This window comes from Antechinus flavipes, chromosome 3 (genome assembly GCF_016432865.1).
Source record: "Antechinus flavipes isolate AdamAnt ecotype Samford, QLD, Australia chromosome 3, AdamAnt_v2, whole genome shotgun sequence".
In the NCBI taxonomy this organism is placed as follows: Eukaryota; Metazoa; Chordata; class Mammalia; order Dasyuromorphia; family Dasyuridae; genus Antechinus; species Antechinus flavipes.
The window spans coordinates 214,222,507-214,249,011 of NC_067400.1; the positions used below are offsets into that span (position 1 = coordinate 214,222,507).

The 26,505-nt window shown below is 32.7% G+C and overlaps 1 protein-coding gene across 1 annotated transcript in view; it reads left to right on the forward strand.

Moving 5' to 3' along the window:
* Nucleotides 1-26,505, forward strand: part of ANOS1 (anosmin 1) — a 238,575-nt gene that overhangs the window by 114,092 nt on the left and 97,978 nt on the right. The window contains exon 3 of the mRNA XM_051984561.1: nucleotides 21,784-21,846. Coding sequence (XP_051840521.1) covers nucleotides 21,784-21,846 — 63 coding nt within the window. The remainder of the gene's footprint in view (nucleotides 1-21,783; nucleotides 21,847-26,505) is intronic.

The window sequence follows — 26,505 nt, forward strand, 5'->3', positions numbered from 1 at the left end:
ATTGAGTCATATTTTACAACACATTTCTTTACTGAAATTACAAATGGGAAACACATTTAACATATTTTTTATTAAATGATAAAGATAGAAAGGGAATTATGATGCATTTACAATTCAAAATGTATGCTTTCAAAACTTAATGTTTAATCTTAAATAGTTATGAGTACATATATTTCATTGAAAAAATAGATTTAATGGTTTGATGAAAAAAAGGGTGAGCATAAGTTGAATATTACTAATTCTTTCAGAGTTATGTCCACCTAAATCTTTAGATCTGTAGATTTCCTTGGATGATGGTAAATTATTCTATGCCATCCATTGGAAATGAATGCCAACTCTTGTATTAGGGTATATGTGGAAATGATACTCTATTTGGTTTTTAGTTACTATATATAAGATCTATATGTTTATTTATATGTATATATACTATATATAGTTACTGTATATAATAAAGTTGTTTCTTATATTAGCACTTAATAGAAAAACTATCTTATAAGGTCAAAGATATTGTAATTTCAAGTTATCTAATATCATGAGCTCTTACTGGAATATATCCAACTCTAAATACTTGTTTCCAAAAACAATACAAAATGAAAGTAATATTTCAATGTGAAATCACAAAATTTGTTAATTGTGGCAACATTTACTCTCTTAATACATTTTGGAAATTACTGTATCTTCTTCACCAGCTATGCATATGCAACAGAGAATTGTTCATTTCATTTTGATGCAATTCATTTAATAAAAATAAACTATTAATATAAGAGCCCTCTGTCTGCTAAGAAAACTTGTTCAGCAATAGGAGAGATATAAAGATACAAAATAATAAATAAAACCCCATAATATATACAAATTTTTTTTACATTATAGAAGTGCAAACCATTTTTGTATAGTAATTCTGAATCTGATTAATCAAAAATCAACTTTTCTGAGTTTATGTTAAGTTGCATATAATTTTTGCTAAATTGCATGAAGTAAGGTTATCATGAATTTCAAAAGTTTAACTATGAATCTATATAAATCATTGTTATACTCTCTTGAGAATCATTAGATTTTTTAATGAAAGTTTAATTCTGTTGATTTCATTCATGTATTTGCATATATATATTTACTGCCTGTATATACCTTACTTTTTATATATGTTTTTCTACCTTTTCATGAAGTTTTGTTATAGTATTAAGAATTTTTTTCCTGATGATAAGATATGGGCAGAAGAATTCCCAAGGGAGAGGAAAAAAAAAAAAAGGCCGATTCAATGGTTATCTTTCTTGAGTACTAAATTTAAATTTAAAACATGTGGCCTTTCTTTAGTCTCAGTTTTGGGAGGACAGGGGTGGTTAGTGGTGTGTAGGTGAATCCATTTGATGTGATGGGAAAAAGGAGCATAAATAAAAAGTTCCTTTTTTTTTTCTGGGTCATAGCACCACTAACTTTCAGATAGGCATTAATTCTTGAGATAGAACATACAATTGTGCCTCAGTAGCTGTAATGAAATTTTCATTAACTTTGGATAGAGGCATATATAAGTGTCTCAAATAAGAATTTGGCCCCCCTTTTTGTGGAAGAAGGGTGCAACACACTCAATTAATTTGCAGATTTTAAATATGCCTGTCCTTAACCCCAGGTGAAAACCATTATCAAGGAATTAAGTTTCAAGGGACATGCTATTACTCTTCATTAAGTAAATGGTATATTAATTTTATCTGTCACTTTACAAGGAAAAATTAAGTACAGTGCAGAGGAATCATAATTAAATTTTTTAAAAAAGGAATAAATGAATCCAATTCACTTCCTTGATTCAAGGAAGATCAGCTCTGCCTATTTTTCTCCACTCTGTTTTCTCCTCATCTTATGATAAATGATCACAGCATTATAGATTTAGAGTTGGAAGCAAAGTCAGAGGTCATCTAGTATAGTACTCTCGCTTTATAGATTAGGAAACCAAGGGACAAAGTATAAGAAGTGAATTGGTTAAGGTCACAAATAGTATTTAGCATACTCAAATTCTGATATGAAATCCAGAGCTATTTTCTTTGCATCGTGCAGCTATATTCTTCAAAGGCATTTTGTTTATTGTTTTTCAGAGACTGATCATTTAAATAGAGGTACTGTTGGTTTATTCTAAGAGTTCTTTGGCAATTTGAAAAGTTTTGTTTTCTCAGCATCTTTAGTATCACAAAGTGACTGCCATATCTATATTAACTATATATTTTAGACATTTTTGTTGTTGTTTCTGACTGTACAAGACCCCTATTGGATTTTCTTGGAAATGATACTGAATATTTTTTCTTCCAGCGTATTTTATAGATGAGGAAACTGAGTCAAATAGGATTAAGTGATTTGTCCACAGTCCTGTAGCTAGTAAATGTCTGAGGCTGAATTTCATGCAGATATGTCTTCCTAATTCCAAATCCAGTGCTTGATCCATTGTGCCACATAGATGCCATTTTGTAGAATTTAAGTGCCTACGATGAACCAGAGTTTTAAAAGAAAAAGCCTTCTTTACCACAGCTTTCAATCTCATATCCTTGGGATTCTGAAGAGTGGAGTCTGGTCTTTCAAGAAAATAATTTATTTAAGCTATGACCTTCAGCTAGGCAGAAAACAACTTTATTTTTTAAAAACAATGACCTTATTTCAACATAATAAAGTGCTTCTGTCTTAAATAAGTGCTTAAAACTTAGCAAAAAATAAAAAAACCCAAACCAAACAAAAGGCTTTTTTTTCATAATATGCTTGTATTGTAGGTAATATGAAGTATTGCCATCTCTATTTTGCAAATAAGACATCCAAGGCTTAGGGGATGAATGAGCTTTTTCGGTGATACCATACTGCACAGAATGCTGAGCCTGGAGTCAGGAAGACATCTTCCAGACTAAACATCTGACTTCAGATACATACATACATACTACCTGTGTGACTCTAGGCAAGTCATGTAACACCATTTCCTCAGTTTCCTCATTTGCAAATTGAGTTAGTGAAGGAAATGCAAAACCATTCCAATATCTTTGCCAAGAAAGTCTCAAATGGGGAGCATAAAGAGTGGAACACCATTAAACAAGGAGTCAAAAAAAATTAGGCAGAAGTTCAAGGACTAGCCCAAACGCAGAAAACTAAGTAGAAACTGATACTTATGAGTATTTTCTGGTTTGCAAGACATATTAAAGATACTATTTCATTGAATCCTCTCAACACATCATGTGAGATGGTTAATATTATTACCACTATTTAACAGGTGAGGTTGATAAGGATAAGAGAGATTTTCATTTTTCCTAAAAGACACAGTGGGAAAATTATGGAGTCAGCCTTTACCAGATTTTCCAACCTCGAATTCATGAGTTCTTGTAAAATATCATGATAGATCCTCAAAGCATTGGTTCAGGACCATAGTTTTAGAGAGAAAAGACTTTAGATTAGAGGTCATCCAAACCATACCCTCATTTTACAGATGAGGAGATAAATGTAGTGAATTTAAGAAACTGGAGTCCCAGGTCCTAATTTGTCATTAGGCAAATCACTTCCTTTGATCAAAGCCTTAGTTTTCCCATCTATAAAATAAGAGGTTTAACTCTATATATGTTCTCTAAGTTCCTTTCTGGCTCTGGAATGTGGGACCCTATTCTTTATAGCAAGCCTTATTTTATATTCCTTTATTTTTCTTCCATATATGCTAAGGAAATGGTCGTGAAAAGTCTTCTGTTTCTTTTGTCTCTCCTTACTGATTTGTGAATGTTTAACATTTATCAACTGCCTCTGACTCACTGACAAGCTAAGTGTTGCCTCTATTTTAGGATATTTTTATGTCTTACCTTGAATTGTATTCAATCAGGATCACTGGAGTGACCTAATCTTCTAGAATAGAGACAGCATTGATATCTAACCTTTCTCTCTATCAGGACATTTTAGCTTTCTTCTTGGCCAATCTGTCTTAGATGATATTCAAGGACTTCATTTTTTTACATGACAAGGCCAGACCAAATTTTGATGGGTGGAATAGAAACTGTGTCTAAAATCCATTATGATAGTGGAAATGATTTATGTGGCTCACAAGTTGTAAAAGTTTTACAAATATAGAGTTCCCTATATGCAATTATTTTTGTTTGTCAATAGGAAATAAGATCAAATAAGGTAAATTTGGCTTTACCACATCCCATTTATTGCATATGTTTTAAGTCTTTCTGTGAGATGTTTAAAAAGGACTCTGTATAGTTGCTATCTCTCCAATTCTCTTTTTCCTTTTGTAGGTTCTTTATGCTTATGTCAATAGCATTTTAGGCAGGACTATACTCTTGATTTTTTCATTCTAGCAAAAAATGCAAAACTTAGCACATGAAAAAGTATATGTATGGCCCCTCTCACAACTCAATCTAATTGATTTGGTAGGGCCATCAATGAGGTAGGCAACCCATTTACATTTTCCAGATATTTCTGTCAAGCAGCCAGCAGAAGGTAAATTGTTTTCTCCTGAGACGATGGTTTCTGGAACCTCCTCCTTTTCCTTTCGATCTTCCTTTTCCTCCCCCTTCTTAGTATGGTCACTGCATGAAGAAGCACAGATGCCCGCTGCCAAAACGTGATACTTAACCTGACCATCAAACAGGCCTCACAAAGAAAGGCTTTTCAGGTCTCCCAGTGAAACAACCACTGCATTTTATTATGGCGTGAAATTAGAAGTGAAAGGCTCCGTGGTGCTTGCTATTTAGTAATGCGGAATATGTCGTTTCTGATGGGGATGGTGGTATTGGGAGGGAAGTGGGAAGCCGGAGAAGAGAAACAAAGTCGCACTGCAGACAAAGAAAGCTTTTTCCCCCCATCTCTGATTGTTAGGTGGTCCATAAAATTCCAGTACTATAGTGGATGTAAGGCAAAAGAGCATTTTGTTGTTACTGCTTCATTCAGACTTAGATGTGTGAGTATGCAGAAGGATGGGTAGGGAAAGTCATCTGTTATCTAGAGTGTACTAGTTTAGCTCTTTTATAAACTGGCTGCCAAGTACACCAGAAAATTTGAGACTAGAGGCAATTTTATTGAACATATAGCATTTTGAATATTTATTTTAAAAATGAAGCAAAAGACAAAACAGTTTAGTAAGAGATTAAATTGGGACAATAATTTTTCCCTTTTATTTTTTTCTTGCTATTTTTGTAAAAGATACCTTTTCTTATGCAATTTTTACAGTGTTGTTAAAAGCTTCCAAATGAATGAAGGGAAAACTGATAATACATCTCATATGTATACATAGGTACACAGATAAAAATATTTGATATTTTCCTCTTTATGAACAAATGTAAGAAAAAATTCTTCAAATAGAAAAATAGATGAAATACAACCTTGAATTAATAATTTAAACAATTAATCAAAAAAGCATGTTATTGAATCACATTATTTTTGAATAATAACTATTTTGAAGTACCTTAGTAATGACTTGGTTGGACTTTCCTGATGTATTATTTTTGGCAGGTCATCAGGGAAGAAAACATTTGCTGCAAAATTTCCTTGAGGCAAACTGGCTGTGGTGTAAGAACAATTTTTATCATTTGATTAGAAGACAGGAATAAAGGGATCACTTGAGCTTTCCTGACTTCAGTGGTGAGGCCATTTCAGTAGTTATGCTATCAAGTGTGGACATTTAATTGAATAAGGATATTTATCTATTCAGATTTGTGCTACAGACTTTGTCTATAATTTCCCTTCTAGGATTTAGGGAATTTTGTTTTGATTGTATAATTTGGGGCACAGAACATTATACTTATTTCCACTCATGCAGGTTTATATACACATTTATATATATATATATATATATATATATATATATATATATATCACCACCACCATCACATCAAAATGAAATCTAACTTTTTATATCATTTTGGTAAATATTACAGTTATATCAGTTATTTAATGGCATAGAATGACAGTTCATACTTCTAAGAAATTTCAGCCATAGCAAATAATACTTTAAAAACGATGATAGGTCTTATTATTTGTGCTTTACATTTCAAAAAACTGAGATTGAGTGATTTCTTAACTAAGATTCTTTAATATACCAGCTTGCTCATTTTCAACTCAGAAATCAAACAATCAGGAGGCATATATTTTATGTCTACTATATGCCAGTTACTGTCCTAGAAATTGGGCATGTGACAAAAATCAATCCATATTATATTTCTGTATTAACTTTCATATATGGACTAAATAGTTTTGAAGTGAATTTGTTTTAATGGAACTTTGTTCACCTGAGTCATTTTTTTTTTCAATTATTTCCAAATATTTGTGACCCTGCTTGGGGTTTTTGTAGCAGATACAGGAGTAGTTTGTCCTTTCCTTCTCCAACTCATTTTAGAGATGAGGAAACTGAAGCAAGGAGGGTTAAGTGACTTGCCCAGCATCACATAGCTAGTAAGTTTCTGGGGGCTGATTTGAAGTTGAGAAAATGAGTCTCTCTGACTCCAGGCCTGGTACTCTATCCATTGTGCAACCTAGCTGCTCGATTTATGAAGCTTTTTATCTTGGTTTTTCATGCTGGATAGGATCAAATATAAATATCAAAGAATGAAAAGAGTGTTAGAGCAGGGAGGTACACTAGAATTTCTAAATCCCATCCCATTTATTTTTACAGATAAGGAAGCTGAGGCCCAGAGAAGTGAGGTAACTTGTTTTTGATAATGCAACTAGTTAGGAACAGTCAGTAAGTTATTAGCTCAGTATTTTTTCCACTACTTGATTTTGTACCTGGAAGCAATATATGCATAGACTTGAAAAAGAGCATCTCATTGCTTCAGCAGTTTCTTTACTTGGTTGTCAGCTTTTAGAGATTGTGGAATTGGTGGATCGTTGAATCTCCACAATTGTGCAAAGTAAATGTATGTAAATGGTCAGGGTCTGAAGAGTCAAGGAAGTAAGTAGGATTTTTTTTTTTTTTTAAGGTATGAACCTATATATCAATTGAGAAATGGTTGAACAAATAGTTGTGTACTTTTGTGATGCGCTACTACTATGCTATAAGAAATGATGAGCTCAGTGATCTTAGAAAGTCATGGAGTTATTTTCATAAAATGATGAAGAGTGAAGTGAACAGATCCCAGAGAACATTGTATATAATAATAGCAATATTGCTTTAAGAATGGCTTTAAGAAACTAAGTTATTGTATAAGGATGTATTCTGATGGAAGTGGATTTCTTTGACAAAGAGACCTAACTCAGTTTCAATTGATAAATGATGGACAGAAGCAGCTACATCCAAAGAAAGAACACTGGGAAATGAATGTGAATTATTTGCATTTTTGTTTTTCTTCCCAGGTTATTTTTATCTTCTGAATCCAATTATCCCTGTGCAATAAGAAAACTGTTCAGTTCTGCAAACATATATTGTATCTAGGATATACTGCAACATATCTAACATATATAGGACTGCTTGCCATCTAGGGGAAGGGGTGGAGGGAGGGAAGGGAAAAATCGGAACAGAAGCAAGTGCAAGGGATAATGTTGTAAAAAAAATTACCCTGGCATGGATTCTGTCAATATAAAGTTATTATAAAATAAAATAAAATATATAAAAAAATAAAATAAAATGAAAAATGATTCTAATGATAAAAAAAGAAACTAAGTTATTTTGACTGTTATAAATGCATTAATTAAAAATTAAGGACACATGAAGAAAAATGCTATTGACCTTTAGAGAAAGAACTGATAAAAATACTCATGTGCATGTTTTTGTGTCTAATGTTAGCCATCTCTAAGAAAAGGGGAAGGAGGAAATAAAACCAAAGGAAAAAAAGAATACCTGATAACTTTGTTGTATAGTTGGAGGGAATAATAAGTTGTACATGGTAGATTTGCAGCTCATGTACAATTTTCTTTTTATACATTGTTATGGAAATCTTTTTTTTTTGAAATTAAATTGAAACTAGAATATATTTTTTAAAACAGGCATGTGCTTTGAAAAATTTTCATTTTTAGGGATTTTCATTATATAATTATAGTGAAATTAAGTTAAAAGTTAAAAATGTAAAAGAATATAGTAGTTAGACTTGATGCTGTGTGAAACATTTACTTTAATAGAAATACTCTATGCTGGTGCTCAGTGAATACTTGTAGGATTTGTTAGTTATGCCTCCTCTCCTCTAGGCAATCTTTGCTTAATTAATTGCTGGGAATTTAAAAAAAAGTACACAGGTTTACTTTATTTGGTCAGTCAGCAATCATTTGGTAAGTCCCTACTGTACTAAGGGCTGAGGATAGAAGACAAACACACACACACACACACACACACACACACACACACACACACACACATACACACTTCTTCCTCTCAATTGCTGATGTGTTCTATAGGGAATTCTTTATATTAAAAAGTCTCTTCTGAGAATTTCAATCACTTTAATGAAAGAATGCAAAGGTTCAAATTAAGACCCTTTTATGGAAACTGTGATAAAGTCTTTTCACTTGAAATCAACTGAGGCTCAATTTTCTTTAGTAGAGCTCTTCTGGGGACCATTGTATATGACAACATGTGAACAAGTCATAAATAGAAATTTTCAAAATTATAGACTGTTACAATTCATACATACCCATGTTGATGGGCAATTTCTAGTCCACTCAGGAGTATTTCTGAAGACCCCTGTGGAAAATTATGTAAAATCTTTGTAAAGTCCCGTCTCCCATTGCTATGTATTTTTTGCTGACTTCCCCCAAACTTGGCACATTCTTCTCCTTTTTGCCAGCTGGCTTCCTTGCCTTTGTTCAGATCCTATCTAAAATTTCACTTTTTACAGGAAGCCTTACTCAATTCACTTTTATGAAAATTTCATTCTTTTGTTGATTATTTACTATTTATACTATTTTTAATTTATTTGTAGTTAATTGAATGTTACAGTCTAACCACTGTAAGCTTAAGAGAAAAGACAACTTATCTAATAGAATTTCTTTATTGGTAACCTGATTCAGGACATTATAATCATTAAAGGAGTATAGTGTTCCATCCTTTTCCTCACAAAGAAATTTAGAATCTTTTCCTTAAGTTCTTTGGGTGGCACTGCCATAGCATCTTTTATACTCTAATAATGTACAGTTTTCTTCATATTTGTCTTGTGTTCCAGTGTGGAGTTTGACAAGGATAGGCAAAAGACATTGTATTTATAATATCAATTGTTGATCCAAACTTTCCTATTTTTATTACATATGATCTAGTTAGAAACAGCACAAAATAACATTCTTCTATATTTGACATTCTGCCAGGATTATGATATTCAACAGTATTGAATATTAGGAATTAGGGAACTAAAAAATAAATTGTGATGTGAAATATTCTAATCCTTCATGTTGGGTTTGAGCTTTGGGCCCCTGCCTAGATGGGTTCCATTCTAAACAGGGTTTCCCAACCATAACTAATATATATTCTCCACATCAATGTTTTCCTTTCAGTTTTCTGAAATTTAGGAATGTTACTTCTAAATTACTAATTTTAAGCAGACCTACCACATAATCACCAATTGAATAGGATTGGTCAGGGATTCACTAATGTTTTGGAAGGCTCCCTTATGTTGACAAAGCTGAGGGTGATTTGATTTGGCAAGGAGGAAACAGGAAACATAAAAACTCTCCTTACATTTTGTTGTTCTGTCCTTTCAAGAGAAAGCAGCGCTACTGGTGAAGTTTGACATGCCAGACAACCAAACCACACAGATAGATATTAAGCTGTCAGTGTTAAAAGTTCCTTCAATCTAAAAAGGATTACTGTTGAAAGTATTGCTGATCTATCTTAATGCAGATCCCTACTTCCTTCTGTTTGCACTTGTGAGATACTGTAGTGATTTATTTCTCAGGCAACAAAAATGTATATATCTGGGAACTAGAAAATTGACATTATGTATTTGTAAGTCCTCCAAGAATTGGTTGCCACAAACATCCTAACATCAAATGTCATCCCAGAAACCAAAAATTTTAATAAGAAAAAATAAAATGTTGAAAAAACATCCATTTTGTAATTAGAATGAAAGCCAAAAGTCAACAAATAATTAATTACAAAAGCATTTATTATTATGTATGTAAGGCTTTCAGGATACAAAGATGAAAAAAAAAGATGCACTTTTTACCTGAGAAACAAGGCTCAATTCCTTGGATATGTTTCTCCTGTTCTATTTAAGTAAGATATAATTCTGAAGGAAATAAACAGGAAATTATAAAGAAGTACTTGGAGAACAGGTAAGGAGTAAGGTTTCTATTGCTTCTCACTATTAATAATTTAAACGATTTCTGGTTATACTTTGTTTTCTTCCCATTTAGGGTGTTTATTACTCTCATGAAAATGAAGACGTTATTTTGAATTGTTTAATTATTTGAACAAAATACTATGTATCAGAAATCCCAACTTTAAAAAAAAATTGCTGCCAAATCTGATATATATGTGTGTATATGTGTGGGTGTGGGTATAGCATTTCAGATTTTGCTTGTGTTAGAAGATTAAATAAATATTGGTCTTCCATCCAAGTATGGCTATATAAGCTTAATGTAAGAAAGATTATAACTATTAGTTACATTTTAATAATACAGATTCTAATCAGGTTAATTAAATTCTGTAATTCCTGACATCATCATTTTCTTCTCAGTATATCCTTTCACAACTACTGATAATATTTACAAGTGATGTCAACAGATTAGCTTTTCCTCTCCCAATTGCTTTCATCCTACCTTTCCCAGTTATCATAGTTATACCTCTTCATCTGTTATCTATATTTAGCCATCTTTTAAGGCCAAGTTCAAATATTGCTTCCTTCACTGGATCCAATTCATCAAGCTCTGATCTCCTCATTTGGATTATCTTATGCACTTATTATATTAATTTGTAACATATTTTTACATATCTTATAAAATATTAATTTTAAAACTCCATGATTAAGATTCTTTTATTTATTATTGTGTTCTATAAAAATTTATAGTAGTCAAAAACTAGATCACTCTGCTTGAACTTCAAAGGGTATGCACAGTTTTATAGCCTTTTAGATCATTTTACAACTCCATCAACAATGCATTAGTGTTCCAGTGTTCAAAAATGCCTGATAAGATATTACAAGTGTTTGGTGCTTGAAGAATCTTGTTCAATAAACCTAAGAACATATAATTTATATGTGAAATTGGAACCCTTGTCCAAAGATTGAAACTGCTAAGTCAGTAGTCTCTATGAAATTATATAATTTTTGAATTAGCATTTGACTATTTTCATATTTTAGAAGGACCTCACATAAATGCTGCTTGAAACTTGTACTTTGATGACTTTGCTAAAAAATTAGAATAAAATATGTTATGTAGAGTAAAAAAATTTAAACATTTGGAAGCTGAGGATTTTGGGTCTTAATTAAAACATTATTTTAATAAATCTATATCCTTTATCCTTAAGATGGAGATGGCACTACCTTAGTCCTTTTGAGGAGATTAATCAAAGTTTCAATTATATGCAGAATTAATTAGATTCTGTTTCTTAATCGTAAGATTTGTTTCTACATATGTTTTTATTAAAACTAAAAGGAACTCTTAAAGTCCGTAGTCTCCTTTAGCATGAAAAATAGCTCAAATAAAAAAAGAAGCTGAGGTCCTTGATTAGAGCTATAGTGAGGAGAGAAATACTTGTTACCTTTAAAACATTCAAGAGAAAGTTGGTTTGTGATATGAAATGTCTTCAGCATTGCATTATTATACTATGTTGGCATACTAATGCTTTGTGGTTTTGGCCCTGGGTGATTGTTCAACTGTGCTTCTACTGGATGGCAGCCAAAAAAATTCATTATTTTGGCAAGACATGGTATACTTTTAGACATGGGGGATTGTAACAATTTCTATACCAATTTATAACTGGAGGCAATCCATGAATTATTTTAAAGATACAAGAGTGCACATATTTTAAGAAACTGATTGACAAAAAAAATACCTACTTCCATATAAAAACCAGATCTCTAGTTTTTAAGATAAATTCTGTTATTAATGGCCTAGATAAGGGGAATATAAAAACCCTCAAACCACATACACACACACACAGAGTTCTGAAACTATAATTGATGACATTCTAATATATTAAGGTTAAGTACTTCTCTGAAATAAAACAATGGTTTTATAGAATCAAAATACATACCTCATGTCTAGGAAAAATCTTAATAGAGTGACTATGTAAGTAATCATTTTCATTGCTTTTGTTTATTAAACAGAAAAGATAATTAAGAAAGTATCTATCTTATGATTAGCTCTCTGTCTCTGCCCATAATCTTTTTTTTTTCAATTGGGGTTAAGTGACTTGCACAGGGTCACACAGCTAGGAAAAATGTTAAGTGTTCTGAGACCATATTTGAACTCAGGGCTGATGCTCTATCCACTGCATCACTTTTGCCCATAATCTTTTATTTGGATCTTCTCCTTTGATCCTGAAAAAAAAATCTATTGTATAGCAACCCAAATTCCATACATTTTTATTTTCCTTGGTTTACGTAGAGAAGTTGAAGGGATCTTAAAGGTGATCAAATCTAATACTCCCATTTTATAGATGAGGAAAGTGATGTTCAATGAGATTAGGTGATTTGCCCAAGATTACAAGGCAATAATTGGCAAAAAAGCGTTCTGAACCCAGGTTGCCAGGCTAGTAACTCTTTGCCCTTTTTTCTGCAAGATGGCTGCCTCTAAGCCATTTTACATTGTTAGATATTGTGACATTGAAGAAAAAGCAGAATTTTTTCATAGATTTAATATTCTAGCTAAGATATATAATTGTAGAAGAAGATTAGAATTCAGAATATAATTTTTAAAAAAACTTAGCAGTAATTATACTCCTTAGATAGAAGTATAGTATTATCTGCAACAAGAGATGTTTTGCAAATTATAAAACTTGGAGGGAAATTGTCTTTCTAGCTTGATAGATTCCAGAAGAATATTAGCAGTCTTGACAAATGAGCCAAATTTAGTAAAATGAAATTAAAGAGTTATATATAAAACACTTATATTTGGATTAAAAATTTAATTGCACCCTTACCACATGAGAGAAGGGAGAGAAATTTTCCAAATAATAATGTCTGTGAAGACAAGATGAAAATTTTAGTTGGTTGCTAGCAAATATGAATAAATAGTGTGACATGGGAATCTGAAAAGACTGAAGCAATCTCAGTCTGTAATGTTTTGTTTGTATTTTTGTTTGATTCCATATAAACTTATTGGACCTGGACTCAGGAAGACCTGAAGTTAAATCCATGCTCAATTTCATCCTTACTGGCTGTGACCCTAAACAGGTCTTTATCTGCCTCAGTTTCTTCATCTGTAAAGTTGTGATAATAACTTCTTCTTTTTAGAATTATTATGAAGATAAAATGGATTGGTATTTGTAAAAGGCTTTGAAAAAATTGTATAGTACAAAACATTATATAAACTTAACAATAATAATAATAATTTTATTTTTGTCTCTCAGAGCTCCCTAAACAAAGAAATTCTGTCATCAATTGCATTTATGCCCAGTGCTTAACATAATGCCTGTCAAAATTAGATGTTTCAAAAACACTTATTGACTGATTGACTAATGCTACCATCTCTTCAATCTTTTTTACTTTATCACATCTCCCTCTTCATTGTTCTAGGAAAAGTTTTATTGGCTTGATTCCTCTATTTTCTCACCTTCCATTTACATTATAACCTGACTTCTTATCCCATCTTTTGCCAGCAATTGGTTTTTTTTTTTTTTTTTTTACCAATTTCTTATTATAGTTCACATCCTTCTTGACCTCTCTGCTACACTTGGCATTGTTGAGTAATTCTCCTTTTGAATAATCTTTCTTGTCTGGGTTGCTATGCAATTACTCTATTGAGACTTTCTTTCTACATATCAGACAAAAATTCACTGGTGTCTTTTTTTAGTATCATCATCTCTGTCCTGCTTCTCATTCCTGAATGGATTTTAGGTCTCAGCTTTAGACACTCTCCTCTTCTCTTCTGTCTGCATTTTCTCACAGGAAACTCATAATTTTCTTTGTATTCAGTTACAATATCTATGTAGCTCTCATATATAGATAATCCAATACATTTCTCTTTTCAAATCTTCATTCAGTTCTATATCTCCAATTGACTGCCAGACATTTCCACTTGAACGTTCCATAGTTATAGCAAATTCAACACATCCAAAAACAAACAAACAAATAAACCTCATTATCCTTCCCTTTACACTCTACTTCCTGTATTCCCCATTTCTCTAGAGGGCATTATGACTCTTCGAATCATTTAGTTTCCCAATTTAGTAATTATTCAACCCTTTTCTCTTACCCTTTGTATCTAGTTTGTTGACACTTTTTATCAATTTCACCTCTTTGATGTCTGTCACATTTCAAGACAAGTTAACAAGTATTTAAAAAGTGCCTTCTGTTTACCAGGTAATATATTACGCGTTAGAGGTATAAAGAAATGACAGAACAGTCCTTAGTTTTTTGAGAAAGGCTTCTTGCAGTAGATAAAATTGTAGCTGATACGTGAAAGAGGCAGAAGATGAAGATGAGGAAGAGGAAGTAAAAAATTCCATGCATAGCTGGAAAAATTGCTGAAGTTAGGAGATACAGAGTACTTAATATTTGGAATAACCAGATCAGTGTCACAGAAATTTGCTTGGAGTAGAGTAAGATGTAGGAAGATTGGAGATGTAGAAAGGAGCTGGTTTATAAGAGACTTTAAAAACCCCAAAGAGGAATTTATGTTTGATCCTAAAGTTAATTGGGAGCTATTGTAGTTTATTTGTGGGGGTGGGGAGAAGAAGTTTTAGGAAATCTGCATTTTAGGAAAATCAATTTGACATCTGAATGAAATAAGGGATCTACTAGAGTAGGAGACTTGAAGAGAGATCAATCAAAGGGATAATGCAATATTGCACAAATGGTGTAGCAGTGTCAGAAGAGAGAAGGAATTACATATGAAAGATGACATAAGATATAACATATAAAATGATATAAATTGACAGAACTTGGCAACTAATTGGATATAGGAGATGAGAGAGAGAAGTTGAGGTTGATATTTACTTTTGTAAGCTTGTCAATATCATAATTTATCTTGTCTCTTCATATCCTAGCCGTCTTAGGCTAGGTTCACATTATCGCTTGCCTTTTACTGGTATCCTTCTGTTGAGGGATAGTTTTTTTTTTTTCTTCTCCAATCCATTTTCCATATAATTGCTATATTGATACTCTTATAGTGCAGGTCTGACCAAGAAAGCCTGGGCTCAAGTCCCACCATGGGCATTACCTGTATGATCTAGTTCAAATCAATTAATCTTCCTGCTGAGTCTCAGTTTCCTCTCTATGAACTGAGGGGGGGAACAGATGGTCTCTGAGGTCACTTCCAGATGTGTATCTGAGTTGGCCTGTTATAGAGCAAAATCATGCTTTACATGTGGGGTGTCTTTTTTTTAGCATATTTCACCTTTTTTGCATATTTTGTCTAATCATTTCATAATTTATGATGTTTATACTGAGTAATTATCATATATAATCCTCTGGATATGCAGACTTTCAGTCTGAATTCCCTTCTGTCACCTGCCTATAGAGGTCTCAATCAACTGGTACCTATTCTTATCACATTTGTGATATTTTCTCCCCGTTTTTTCAGAGATCCATATTCCCTAAGACAAATATATCCTTTTCTGTTAATTTAGGTATTTTATATTTTTATAAATATTCATTGATTTCATTTTTCAATTTGCTTGTTATATAATTGGATAAATTAGTTTCTAATAGTCACATGAATATTTTATTTTACTGTAAATTCTCTTTTTTAAAAAGTTGACATTGCTGTCTAAAATTAAGTCAGATAAATGATTTAGAACTAGTTGGTTTTACCAACTTAATTTAGCAAGAAAAAGCTCATCAGCAGAAGGTTGGATGTTAAAGAACATATTTGGATGCTAAGAAATCATGAGTTCAATGATTTTCAAAAAATAGTGCAAGATTTTCATGAAATAATGAAGAATGAAATGAACAGAACCAAGAGAATACTGTACACAGCAACAGGAATATTCTTTTAAAAGGAACTTTAAGCAAATAAGTTGTTTTGTCTATTATAAATTCCCAGATTTAATATAAAGGGTATACAATTGATTTTTAGGAAAGAAAAAGAAGAGAAATATCTTGAGATTACTTCATAATCTTAAATCTTCTTGAAGATCCTTCTTAGTATAGAACTCACCTTGAATTTTGAAGCTGCCTTTTATTACATTTAAAGCAGTGGTCAGAGTTAGAACCAAAGTTCAATTCAAGTAAAATCCTTAAAAATATTAAGTTTGTCTTGTCTTGCTCTTTCTTTAGCTACATGAGATAAAATATCATAGTAATAATAGCTGTTGCCTGTAATGAATTCCAAAGTGGGTGACTGTTCATGACATTCTTTTTCTCACATTCTCTCCTATCACAGAAGAAAGATTTTGAGTTGCTCACTCTTGGCAAGCATTTTTAATTATCTTGGAAAATGGGGAATATGCATTTCTTATATGGGGTGCGAGAGGAAGATCTGTCATTTCTCTCTTCTAAACTTTTGTTTAAAATTATTTTACTGGCCAAAAGAATGACAAATATCCCAGAAATAGAGCTTTTGGCAAAACATTACTGAGTTTCTTTCTGTTTGGTACCCACAGATACACATTCTTGTCAGTCACTTTGTGTAGCAGGCTGTTAAAAAAAATATTGGCTGTCATTGATATCATCTTTGTATTACATATTTCAGTTCTGATAAGTTGTTATTAGAAATAAATAAAGTAGAATATATGCTTAAAATCCCAGATGTAGCTGTGAATCGACATGCAAATCTTGGCAAATAAATTATTAAAAACTCATTACTCAAATATTTCAGATGGGGAAAAAAACAATGATTTTTGTATTTTCAGTAGGGTCCAGAGGAATAATCATATATATATATATATATGTTTTTTCTAAAACATAACTTGATTTTTTTTTTTGCAAAGAAGTTGACATGACTTTGAAATGAATTTGACTACATGTGACATACCACAGAGATATAGAATTGAATTGGTGTGCATCCCAAGTTAATGTCTATGCTTAGCTATCACTAACATTTTGAAAACTTGCCAAAATAGACTAGAATGTGTTTGTTTTGACTTGAATATCTAAATATTTGGGAAACTGATTAGAAGTGTAAGTTATTTACCTTGTTTTTTTTTTTTTTGGGGGGGGGGAAGTGAGGTAGAGATAAAGGAGAGGAAGTGATTTCATCATTTTCCCTTTTACCACCTTTCCCATCTATACATAAGACAGCTCAGTCTATAGAGTTAGACTTAGTCTCTTTTTTAAATTTATTGTCCCACATCGCTGTCTTTTGGACAACTTCACCTGAATGTCTCACAGGAACCTCTAACTCAACATGTCTAAAACAGAACTCATTATGTTTCCATCTTCCTAGCTTCCCTTTTTCTGTTGGGAACACTACTATTCTTGCAGCTATTTAGGTTCACAACCATAAAGCTATTTTGTGCTTCTTATCCTCCTTCCATTTCTCCCATATTTGGGCAGTTGATAAATCTTTTCAAGCATTTTTAATTATCTTGGAAAATGGGGAATATGCATTTCTTATATGGGGTGCGAGAGGAAGATCTGTCATTTCTCTCTTCTAAACTTTTGTTTAAAATTATTTTACTGGCCAAAAGAATGACAAATATCCCAGAAATAGAGCTTTTGGCAAAACATTACTGAGTTTCTTTCTGTTTGGTACCCACAGATACACATTCTTGTCAGTCACTTTGTGTAGCAGGCTGTTAAAAAAAATATTGGCTGTCATTGATATCATCTTTGTATTACATATTTCAGTTCTGATAAGTTGTTATTAGAAATAAATAAAGTAGAATATATGCTTAAAATCCCAGATGTAGCTGTGAATCGACATGCAAATCTTGGCAAATAAATTATTAAAAACTCATTACTCAAATATTTCAGATGGGGAAAAAAACAATGATTTTTGTATTTTCAGTAGGGTCCAGAGGCATAATCATATATATATATATATGTTTTTTCTAAAACATAACTTGATTTTTTTTTTTGCAAAGAAGTTGACATGACTTTGAAATGAATTTGACTACATGTGACATACCACAGAGATATAGAATTGAATTGGTGTGCATCCCAAGTTAATGTCTATGCTTAGCTATCACTAACATTTTGAAAACTTGCCAAAATAGACTAGAATGTGTTTGTTTTGACTTGAATATCTAAATATTTGGGAAACTGATTAGAAGTGTAAGTTATTTACCTTGTTTTTTTTTTTTTTGGGGGGGGGGAAGTGAGGTAGAGATAAAGGAGAGGAAGTGATTTCATCATTTTCCCTTTTACCACCTTTCCCATCTATACATAAGACAGCTCAGTCTATAGAGTTAGACTTAGTCTCTTTTTTAAATTTATTGTCCCACATCGCTGTCTTTTGGACAACTTCACCTGAATGTCTCACAGGAACCTCTAACTCAACATGTCTAAAACAGAACTCATTATGTTTCCATCTTCCTAGCTTCCCTTTTTCTGTTGGGAACACTACTATTCTTGCAGCTATTTAGGTTCACAACCATAAAGCTATTTTGTGCTTCTTATCCTCCTTCCATTTCTCCCATATTTGGGCAGTTGATAAATCTTTTCAATTTTAACTATACAATATGTCTACATCTATTGATTCTTTTTTTTTCTCCCTGACATAGCCACTCTCTTTTTTCTCACTCTCATCACCTCTTCTCAGAACTATTGCAATAGCTCATTATTGCTTTCTTTGTTTCTAGTCTCTCTTAAAAAATTATATTTATCATCCTTCTGCCAAAGCAATATAATCTATCATCCACTCTCTCCGAAGATCCTGATCTCACAAAACTAGATCTGATCTTGGCAATTTGAACCAGATAGTCATTTCTCTCTCTGTCTCATCTTCCAGCAACATTTAGTCTAAGGAAATCAATGAAATAAAGCTTAGATTTAGTTTATGTCTAAAATTTTTCAAATATGGGTAATCAACTTTATTATCTAGTAATGTACATTATGTGTATCAGGTGTGAGAGTGACTTTATTATGTGTCACACTTTTCCCTCTCCCCATTTCCAGAAAAGGTACTGAACAAGGACTCATCAAGATCCATGAATAAATGAAGAAACTTAAAACTTTCAAATAGCCCATTAGACCCATTTTCAACCTCAAACACATTTTGAGAGCCACTACACATGTATTGCCCTTTACATAGAGTTAACTTGAACTTACTATTCTACTAAATCATGACCCAAATCTCTTGTTTCTTCATCCCCAAGCCTTGCTTTTAGTTCTTCAGCAGTTGAATAATTCTCTTCCTTTTTGAAAAGCATGTTATTGAAGAAGTAATCAATAATCTTCTACCTCTTGTGGGCTTATGCCTAAAAGTTCAAACTCAAAGAACTTTCATACTTGAGTTCAACCACAAGGCAATTCCCCAAACTGGTGCTGCCCAGGAAAATTCACTTCCTTAGCTAAAAAGACTAATTTATGAGTATACCTTTTTGGGAAATCCAGAATTCTAAGCTAACCTTCAGAAACATGGCACAGAGAAATATCCTCTTCCCACATTTTTTGTACTACAAAGAAGGCATAAAGCCAATGGTAAAGGAGGTATTCTAAAAAAAAGTCAGGGGAAAATAAACAACAATGACAAGAATAAAAACAACCACCCAACTAGGATTTTTTAGCTCCTTTTAAAGACTAGAGAGGAATACATCTTTCTAGAAAAGCACATTTTCCTGGTAACCCCAAAGTACACTCAGTCTACCAGCCATTAGGAGACAGTTCTAACTCAATCAATAAGTCTCCATCATACAGGAGAACTAGAGCCTACATTAATCAGTCTGAATTACAGTGAAATTTCTGAAGTACTGGCTTGATCTTTCTCATGGTTGAAAAATTTCACTGATATCCTTATTCCTTATAGTATAAAATAGTCCTCCTCTGTGTTATTTAAAGCACTTTATAATCTGTATTTAACTTATTTTTTCTAGTTTTTCATAATGATTATTATTGCCATTATTAATTATTTTATATTTAAATAAAATTTAATAAATCCAATGAAACAGAATAAATGCAATTTAATTAAACAGAACAGTATTTAATAAATATCAATAATTAATAATATTTCTGCCTAGAGCCTGCTATGTTCTAGGTAGTATGTTATGGAAGTCACAAACATTATTTCATTTATTTCTCACAACAATATGATAAAGTAAATGCTCTTATCATTCACCTTTTACACTTCAGGAACCTAAGACAACCAGAGGTTAAATGACTTGATTAAGGTCACAATAGCTGATCCTAGGCCAGTGCTCTATTCATTATATCATCAAGTTACCAATGATTTTTAATATATAAATAGTTTAATTTATTTCTTCTGCTCATAAACTCTTAACTCTGACCAAAATGTACTCATGGATAATCTCACACATGATACCACATCTGCCATCTTTGCATAGGTTGATCCTTAAATCTAAAATGAACTGATCATCATGTACATAACTTCAAATAGTAGAATCCTTTAACTTTTTTAAAAGTTTAAGCTGAAGTATTATTTTCAACATAAAGCCTTTGCTGATCCACCAGCTGCTTTTACCATGCTCACCTTAACATTAATTTGTATTTAATTTGCTTATGTATAATATCTACCTAAATATATATGTTATTTACCTGATGAAAGGTAAATTCCTTCATTTTTGTTGTTGCTTCCTCAAAACTTAGCAGTAAGTGTCAACCCTAATCCTAAACTCTAAACCCAAACCCTAACTCTAAAATCTAACACTAGCCCTAACCCTAATCCTAATTCTAACCCTAACCCTAACTATAAACCTAGCCCTAAACCCTAATCTTAACACTAACCCTAATTTTATCTTAATCCACCCTAACCTTAAATCTAAACATGTGCATATATTTTACTTAATAAATGTTTGTTGACTGAAATTATCCATTGTATCTTAGTTTTTCTAACAAAGTCCTATATCATTTCTCATTATGTTATGACAATGACCCTGGAATCTAGAACATTATGTCAATGAAGCTCAAGCTCTTTGTGCTTCATTATCCTAGAAAGACATTAAATACTGAATCATGGCCCACAAGTCTCTCATTATAATAGTGCATATTTCTAATTTATGAGCTGCTTCTTACTGTTTCTTACCATCAGATGACCAAAATGACCATGTTAATCAGTGTGAAGTTTTACAAGATATCTTCAGTTCATATATTTATGGACAAAATGCAGTTTTTTGAAAAAATAGGATTAGATGGCTCATTAGATGATCCTACCCTGCATTATTAGAAAGGCAATTATGAAATAGATATTATAGAAGTTTTTACTAACATTTTAAAGATCAGGAAACTAAGGATTAGCATAGAATGTATATGGAAGTTTGAATTCACATTTCTTAACTTTAAGTGAGGTATATATTTCCTTTGTACAATGCTATCTTGCTCGAATAAAATTTTATATATGAATCCTGGATCATTCTATGTTCTTTAAAAATTTTCCACAATACGTAACATTTTTCTTCTCTGGTGTTTCGATATTTCCATTCCTAGCAATTGTTGTAGTGTCCTGTGACTCCCTTTTGTTTTATTGTTTTATTGATTACACATTGATTGTAGTGTTAATACCAAACTCAACAAAATGGTTTTGTGAACTTTTTTAATATTTGAAGCTAACTGTTTAAGGTGCTAAAAAATGTTCAGGTTCATTATTTCTTGTTTTATTTGTGTCTAAATGTATGCTTTTCCCATTTTCTTTTAGTGCCTGGAACCCTGCAAAGAATCATGGGAGCTAAAGAAAAATCAATGCCAAAGTTTTTGCGAGGTATGTCAACTGAGTAGTACTACTTTGTAATTTAATGATAGAACTTTTTGATATGAGAATTAACATGAAAGATTCCCAGATGAATCATTATTTCAAAGAAGGGAGATTTTTATTTTCTCTTTTATATTGAGGATGGACTAAGGAGAGCAGTATGTTGTCTAATCTCTGCCAAACAAACAAAAAGAGATGGAAACTTTGCTACTTGTTTCTCAGTCCAATTCATGAAATGACAAGAAACCTTAATGGTGGAAATAGTTGCCAAAAGCAAATTTTACCTATTTTGTCATTGTAAATATGATTTTACTTAACAATTTATATAACAATTTAAGGGTGTGTGTGTGTGTGTGTGTGTGTGTGTGTGTGTTTATATGTATGTGTGTGTTTCCTCACATGAACTCTGTTAGTTAGATAATGCAAACATTGTTCCTATTTTAAACAGAGAAACTAAATCTCATAGGAGAAAAGTGATTTGCCAAAGATGACATAGCTAGAAACTGTTCTATCAGAATTGGATCCCAGCCAGGTCTTTCTTGCCTTTCAAGTTCAGCTCTGCTTACCACTACAGTCTTCACTTTGACTATTCACATTCCAGTCACTGACCAAAGAAACCCATTAAAAATTCCCATTATTCAACTATTTGGAGCAATGTAACACTAATCTTCTAAACTTTATTGGCCAGCTGCTCTTGAACCAGAAGTTCCCAGAAAAAGAAGAGGTTAGTTTAGTTGGTTTCTGGCAGAACTCTAGTCCTTCTAAGCATTCACTCAAGATCCTTACATTTATTTCATTTGTTTGAGATTATATATGCATTTCATTTATTATATATTACCAGAGAGATATAGCAAGAAAATGAAAATATGCCTTTAAAAATTCAATTTAAAAATAAACCACTATAATGAACTTGGGCTCCAATATCATATTAAACAATAATAGCTAACATTCAATACGTTAAAATTTGCAAAGTATATAGATAAACTCATTTGATCCTCACAACAACCTGCAAGATAGATTCTATTATTCTCATTTTACAGATAAGAAAACAGAGGTGCAGAGAAGTTAAATGACTTGCCGATAATTATATTGCTAGCATGTATCTGAAGCACTATTCAGACACATATCTTCCTGAATTTAAGTCCCTGTTCTCTATCAACTGTGCCACCTGGCTTCAAAATCAGTAGAACTAATGCATTCTCCTACCCTCTGCCCTCAATCTTACTATTTCAGACTTCAGGAGCTATGATTATATTAGGAGTTTAAATGATTTCATAATTTTATTTGTAACAATAAAGTTAAAATTTTCAAAACTTTCTTTTCCAAAGAAATAAATTGTGTATATTTGTGTGTGTGTGTGTGTGTGTGTGTGTGTGAGAGAGAGAGAGAGAGACACAGAGACAGAGAGACAGAGACAGAGAGAGATAGAGACGGAGAGACAGAGACAGACAGACAGAGACACAGAGACACACAGAGGCAAAGACACACAGAGAGAGATAGAGGCAAAGATTTAAAGCTCTGTCTAGGTCTAAATCCATAATTCCCTAATGGAAATTATTGCCTTATCTTTTCTAGTATTTGGAAAGGAAAGATCTTCTGTAAGTAAAGGAATAAGAGATTTAAGAAAAGAGTACAGAGTAGAGCTGAAGTAGGTTATCAGGGGATCAAGATGGGGAAAATAAGGAAGTTACCATTGGAAGGATGGTATTCTAAGAAAGAACTGGGAGACAGAGGTAATAAAAGTCATGGTTAGGATGAAGAATAGGTTTATATTTGCATAGAAAAATGAGAGTTGTAATGACAAGAGATTACAATCGGAATTTCAGAGTTTATAAACATAGATATGGAGCATTTGTGGGTGATGACAAGATCAATGGCTCTACTATGTCTGTCTCTTTAATCTGGTGTATATGTATGTTTTAATATATTTATTTTTATACATTAATATTGCTTTTCCATTTAACATGTAAGCTTTTTGAGGGCAGGGAATGTTTGGATTTTTCTTTGTATCTCAGCACCTAATACAGTGCAGGTTTCACATAACATTTAATTAATATTTTTGAGAAAATACATTAAAATTATTAATAAAAATATTGTATTTCTCTCATCTGATACAAAGATACTACATAGGCTCCTATGTCTCTGTCATTTTTTCCTCTTAAATCTATTTCTGAAAGGACTTGTAGTAGCATTAATGTGCTCACATATCAAAAAAAGAGACTCACAGAAGCCTAGATTTAGAGTTGAAAAAGACTTTGCAGGTCATCTGTCCAACCTCCTCATTTTATCAATGACTAATCTGAGATCCAAAGAGGTTAAACAATTTATTCAGAATCATACAATTAGCTAAGGAGCTAAGACAAAGAAAAGATCTTGTCACACATAATATGTCAGGAAAATGCTGTAGATACACTTTGCCTAGATTTTTAGAAAAACATCTGACAGACTTATGCTATTATTGCAGACAACATGGAGGAAGAGGGAAGGGGAGGAGAGAGAAAGAGAGAGAGAGAGAGAGAGAGAGAGAGAGAGAGAGAGAGAGAGAGAGAGAGAGAGAGAGAGAGAGAGAGAGAGAGAGAGAGAGAGAGAAGGAGAGTAAGAGTGAGAGCAAGAAGGAAGGAAGGAAGGAAGGAGAGGAAAAAGGAGAGATTAAGGAATAAGCATCTAATTAGCACTGTCTATGTTCCTGGTACTGTACTAAGTGTTTTTCAAATATGCCATTTGATTCTCACACTAATTCTTCTAGGTAGGTGCTAGATTAGATAAATAGTATACTAGAGTCAGGAGGATCCAAGTTCAAAACCTGTCTTAAATACTAGCTGAGTGAGTCTGGGCAAGTAACTTCTATTGGTTTCAGTTTTCTCATTTGTAAAATGGGGATAATTATAGTACCTAACTCACAAAGTTACTGTGAGGACAAAAAGAAAAAAAAATGAAAATTATTTTGCAAACATTGAAATGCTTTATAAAATGTCATCATCATCATCATCATCATCATCATCACCAGTTCATTCATTCTTTCAGTTGTGTCTGATTATTTATGTCCCTATCTGGGATTTTCTTGGCAAAGATATTAGGAATGATTTACCATTTCCTTCTCCAGCTTATTTTTATAGATGAGGAAAATGAACAAATGGGGTTAAATGACTTGTCTAGAGTCACACAGCTTGTAATTTAATTCATGAATATGAGTCTTCCTGACTCCAAGTCCAGCACTAAATCTATTGAGCCACATCTCTGCTTCTTCTTTCTTTTACCTCCTGCTTCTCTTTCTTTCCATTTGTTTCCCTTCCTCCTCTTTCTTCTCTTATTCCCTTCTCTTCCTTTTCATATAATTATATAATTAAGGGGGTTTGAAACTGGCTGAATAAACAGATCTGAAAAGTAATCATTAATGAATCATCAATTGAATTTGAAAGGAAGTCTCTAGTAGAATGCCCCAGGGATCCATGCTTGGTTGACTTTATACGATTTAAAATTTTCATTAGTCATTTAGTCAAAAGCATAGAGAGCATACTTAACAAACATACTGATAACATCAAGTCAGGATGGATAGCATTAGATGATAGGTCTAAAAGATCTTGACATGCTTAAATTTTGACCTCTATATAATTAGATGAAATTCATGTATTTCATGCATAGATGTATTATGATGTGTGATTATTAAAAGTTTCATTTAACAATGAGAAAGCATAATTAGAAAGCAATTTGGGAAAGATTTGGATATATTAATGGATCTCAAGTCCAATATCAGTCAAAAGAATGATGTGACAACCAGAAAAGTCTCGTGACCTAAGAGTGTACTAAGAGGTATAGTATCTTAGATGAAAGAAGTGAAAGCCTCCTACTGGATCCTAATCATACCACACTTTCAGGATTATGGGGTACTACATTTATGGAAGGACATTGACAAAGTGAAGATCAGCCAGAGGATGATGAATGCAATGATAAAGATCTGATATTATCTTTTTGTGTGCCATTTTCTGCTCTCTAGCCATCTTCTCCACATCTCCTCCAGCAGCTTTCTTCCCTCCTACACTAGAGTCTATGCTCTAGAGGCTGTAGTCCTTTTATCTCTAAGACTTCTCTGCCTTTAGACTCACTTTTCTAGCATCTTCATCCTTCCGTAAGCTGCATTCCTGACTTTTTGGACTTTATCTGTTCACAGCAGTTTTCTCACTCTGGAAGTTCATTCTGCCTCTACTCCTACCCATGTAAAAGTGGACTTCACACAATCTCATATTTTGCCCCTTAGCCCTTTCTCTGGTTGAATCCTTCCAGAACCTCCATTTTAAAGAACGCATCCAGCTATTTTTCATTCTTCTATGGACACTACTCCTGAATTTCTGGACTGTGAAGACCAAGTTAGCACCCTGGATACCTTAGAATCAGCCGGAGTCAGGACAAGCAAAAGTCCTTGGTCTTTATTCTTGGTCTTTAGAGGTAGGAGTGAATTGGATGGATGCAGAATCTCCACAACCTCTCCTCTTTGTCTCCCGCCCAGAAGTGACCCTGGCTAGTCTTACTCCACTCCCTAGGCCCTACTCCAATTCTCTGTATACACCAATCGAGCCAGCACAGGATAGGGAGACGGGCCATTTTCCAAGCATATGCTTATAGAGTATTGTCCAATCAGTAATTAGCCTTAAGTGCTCAGTTGTCCAACCT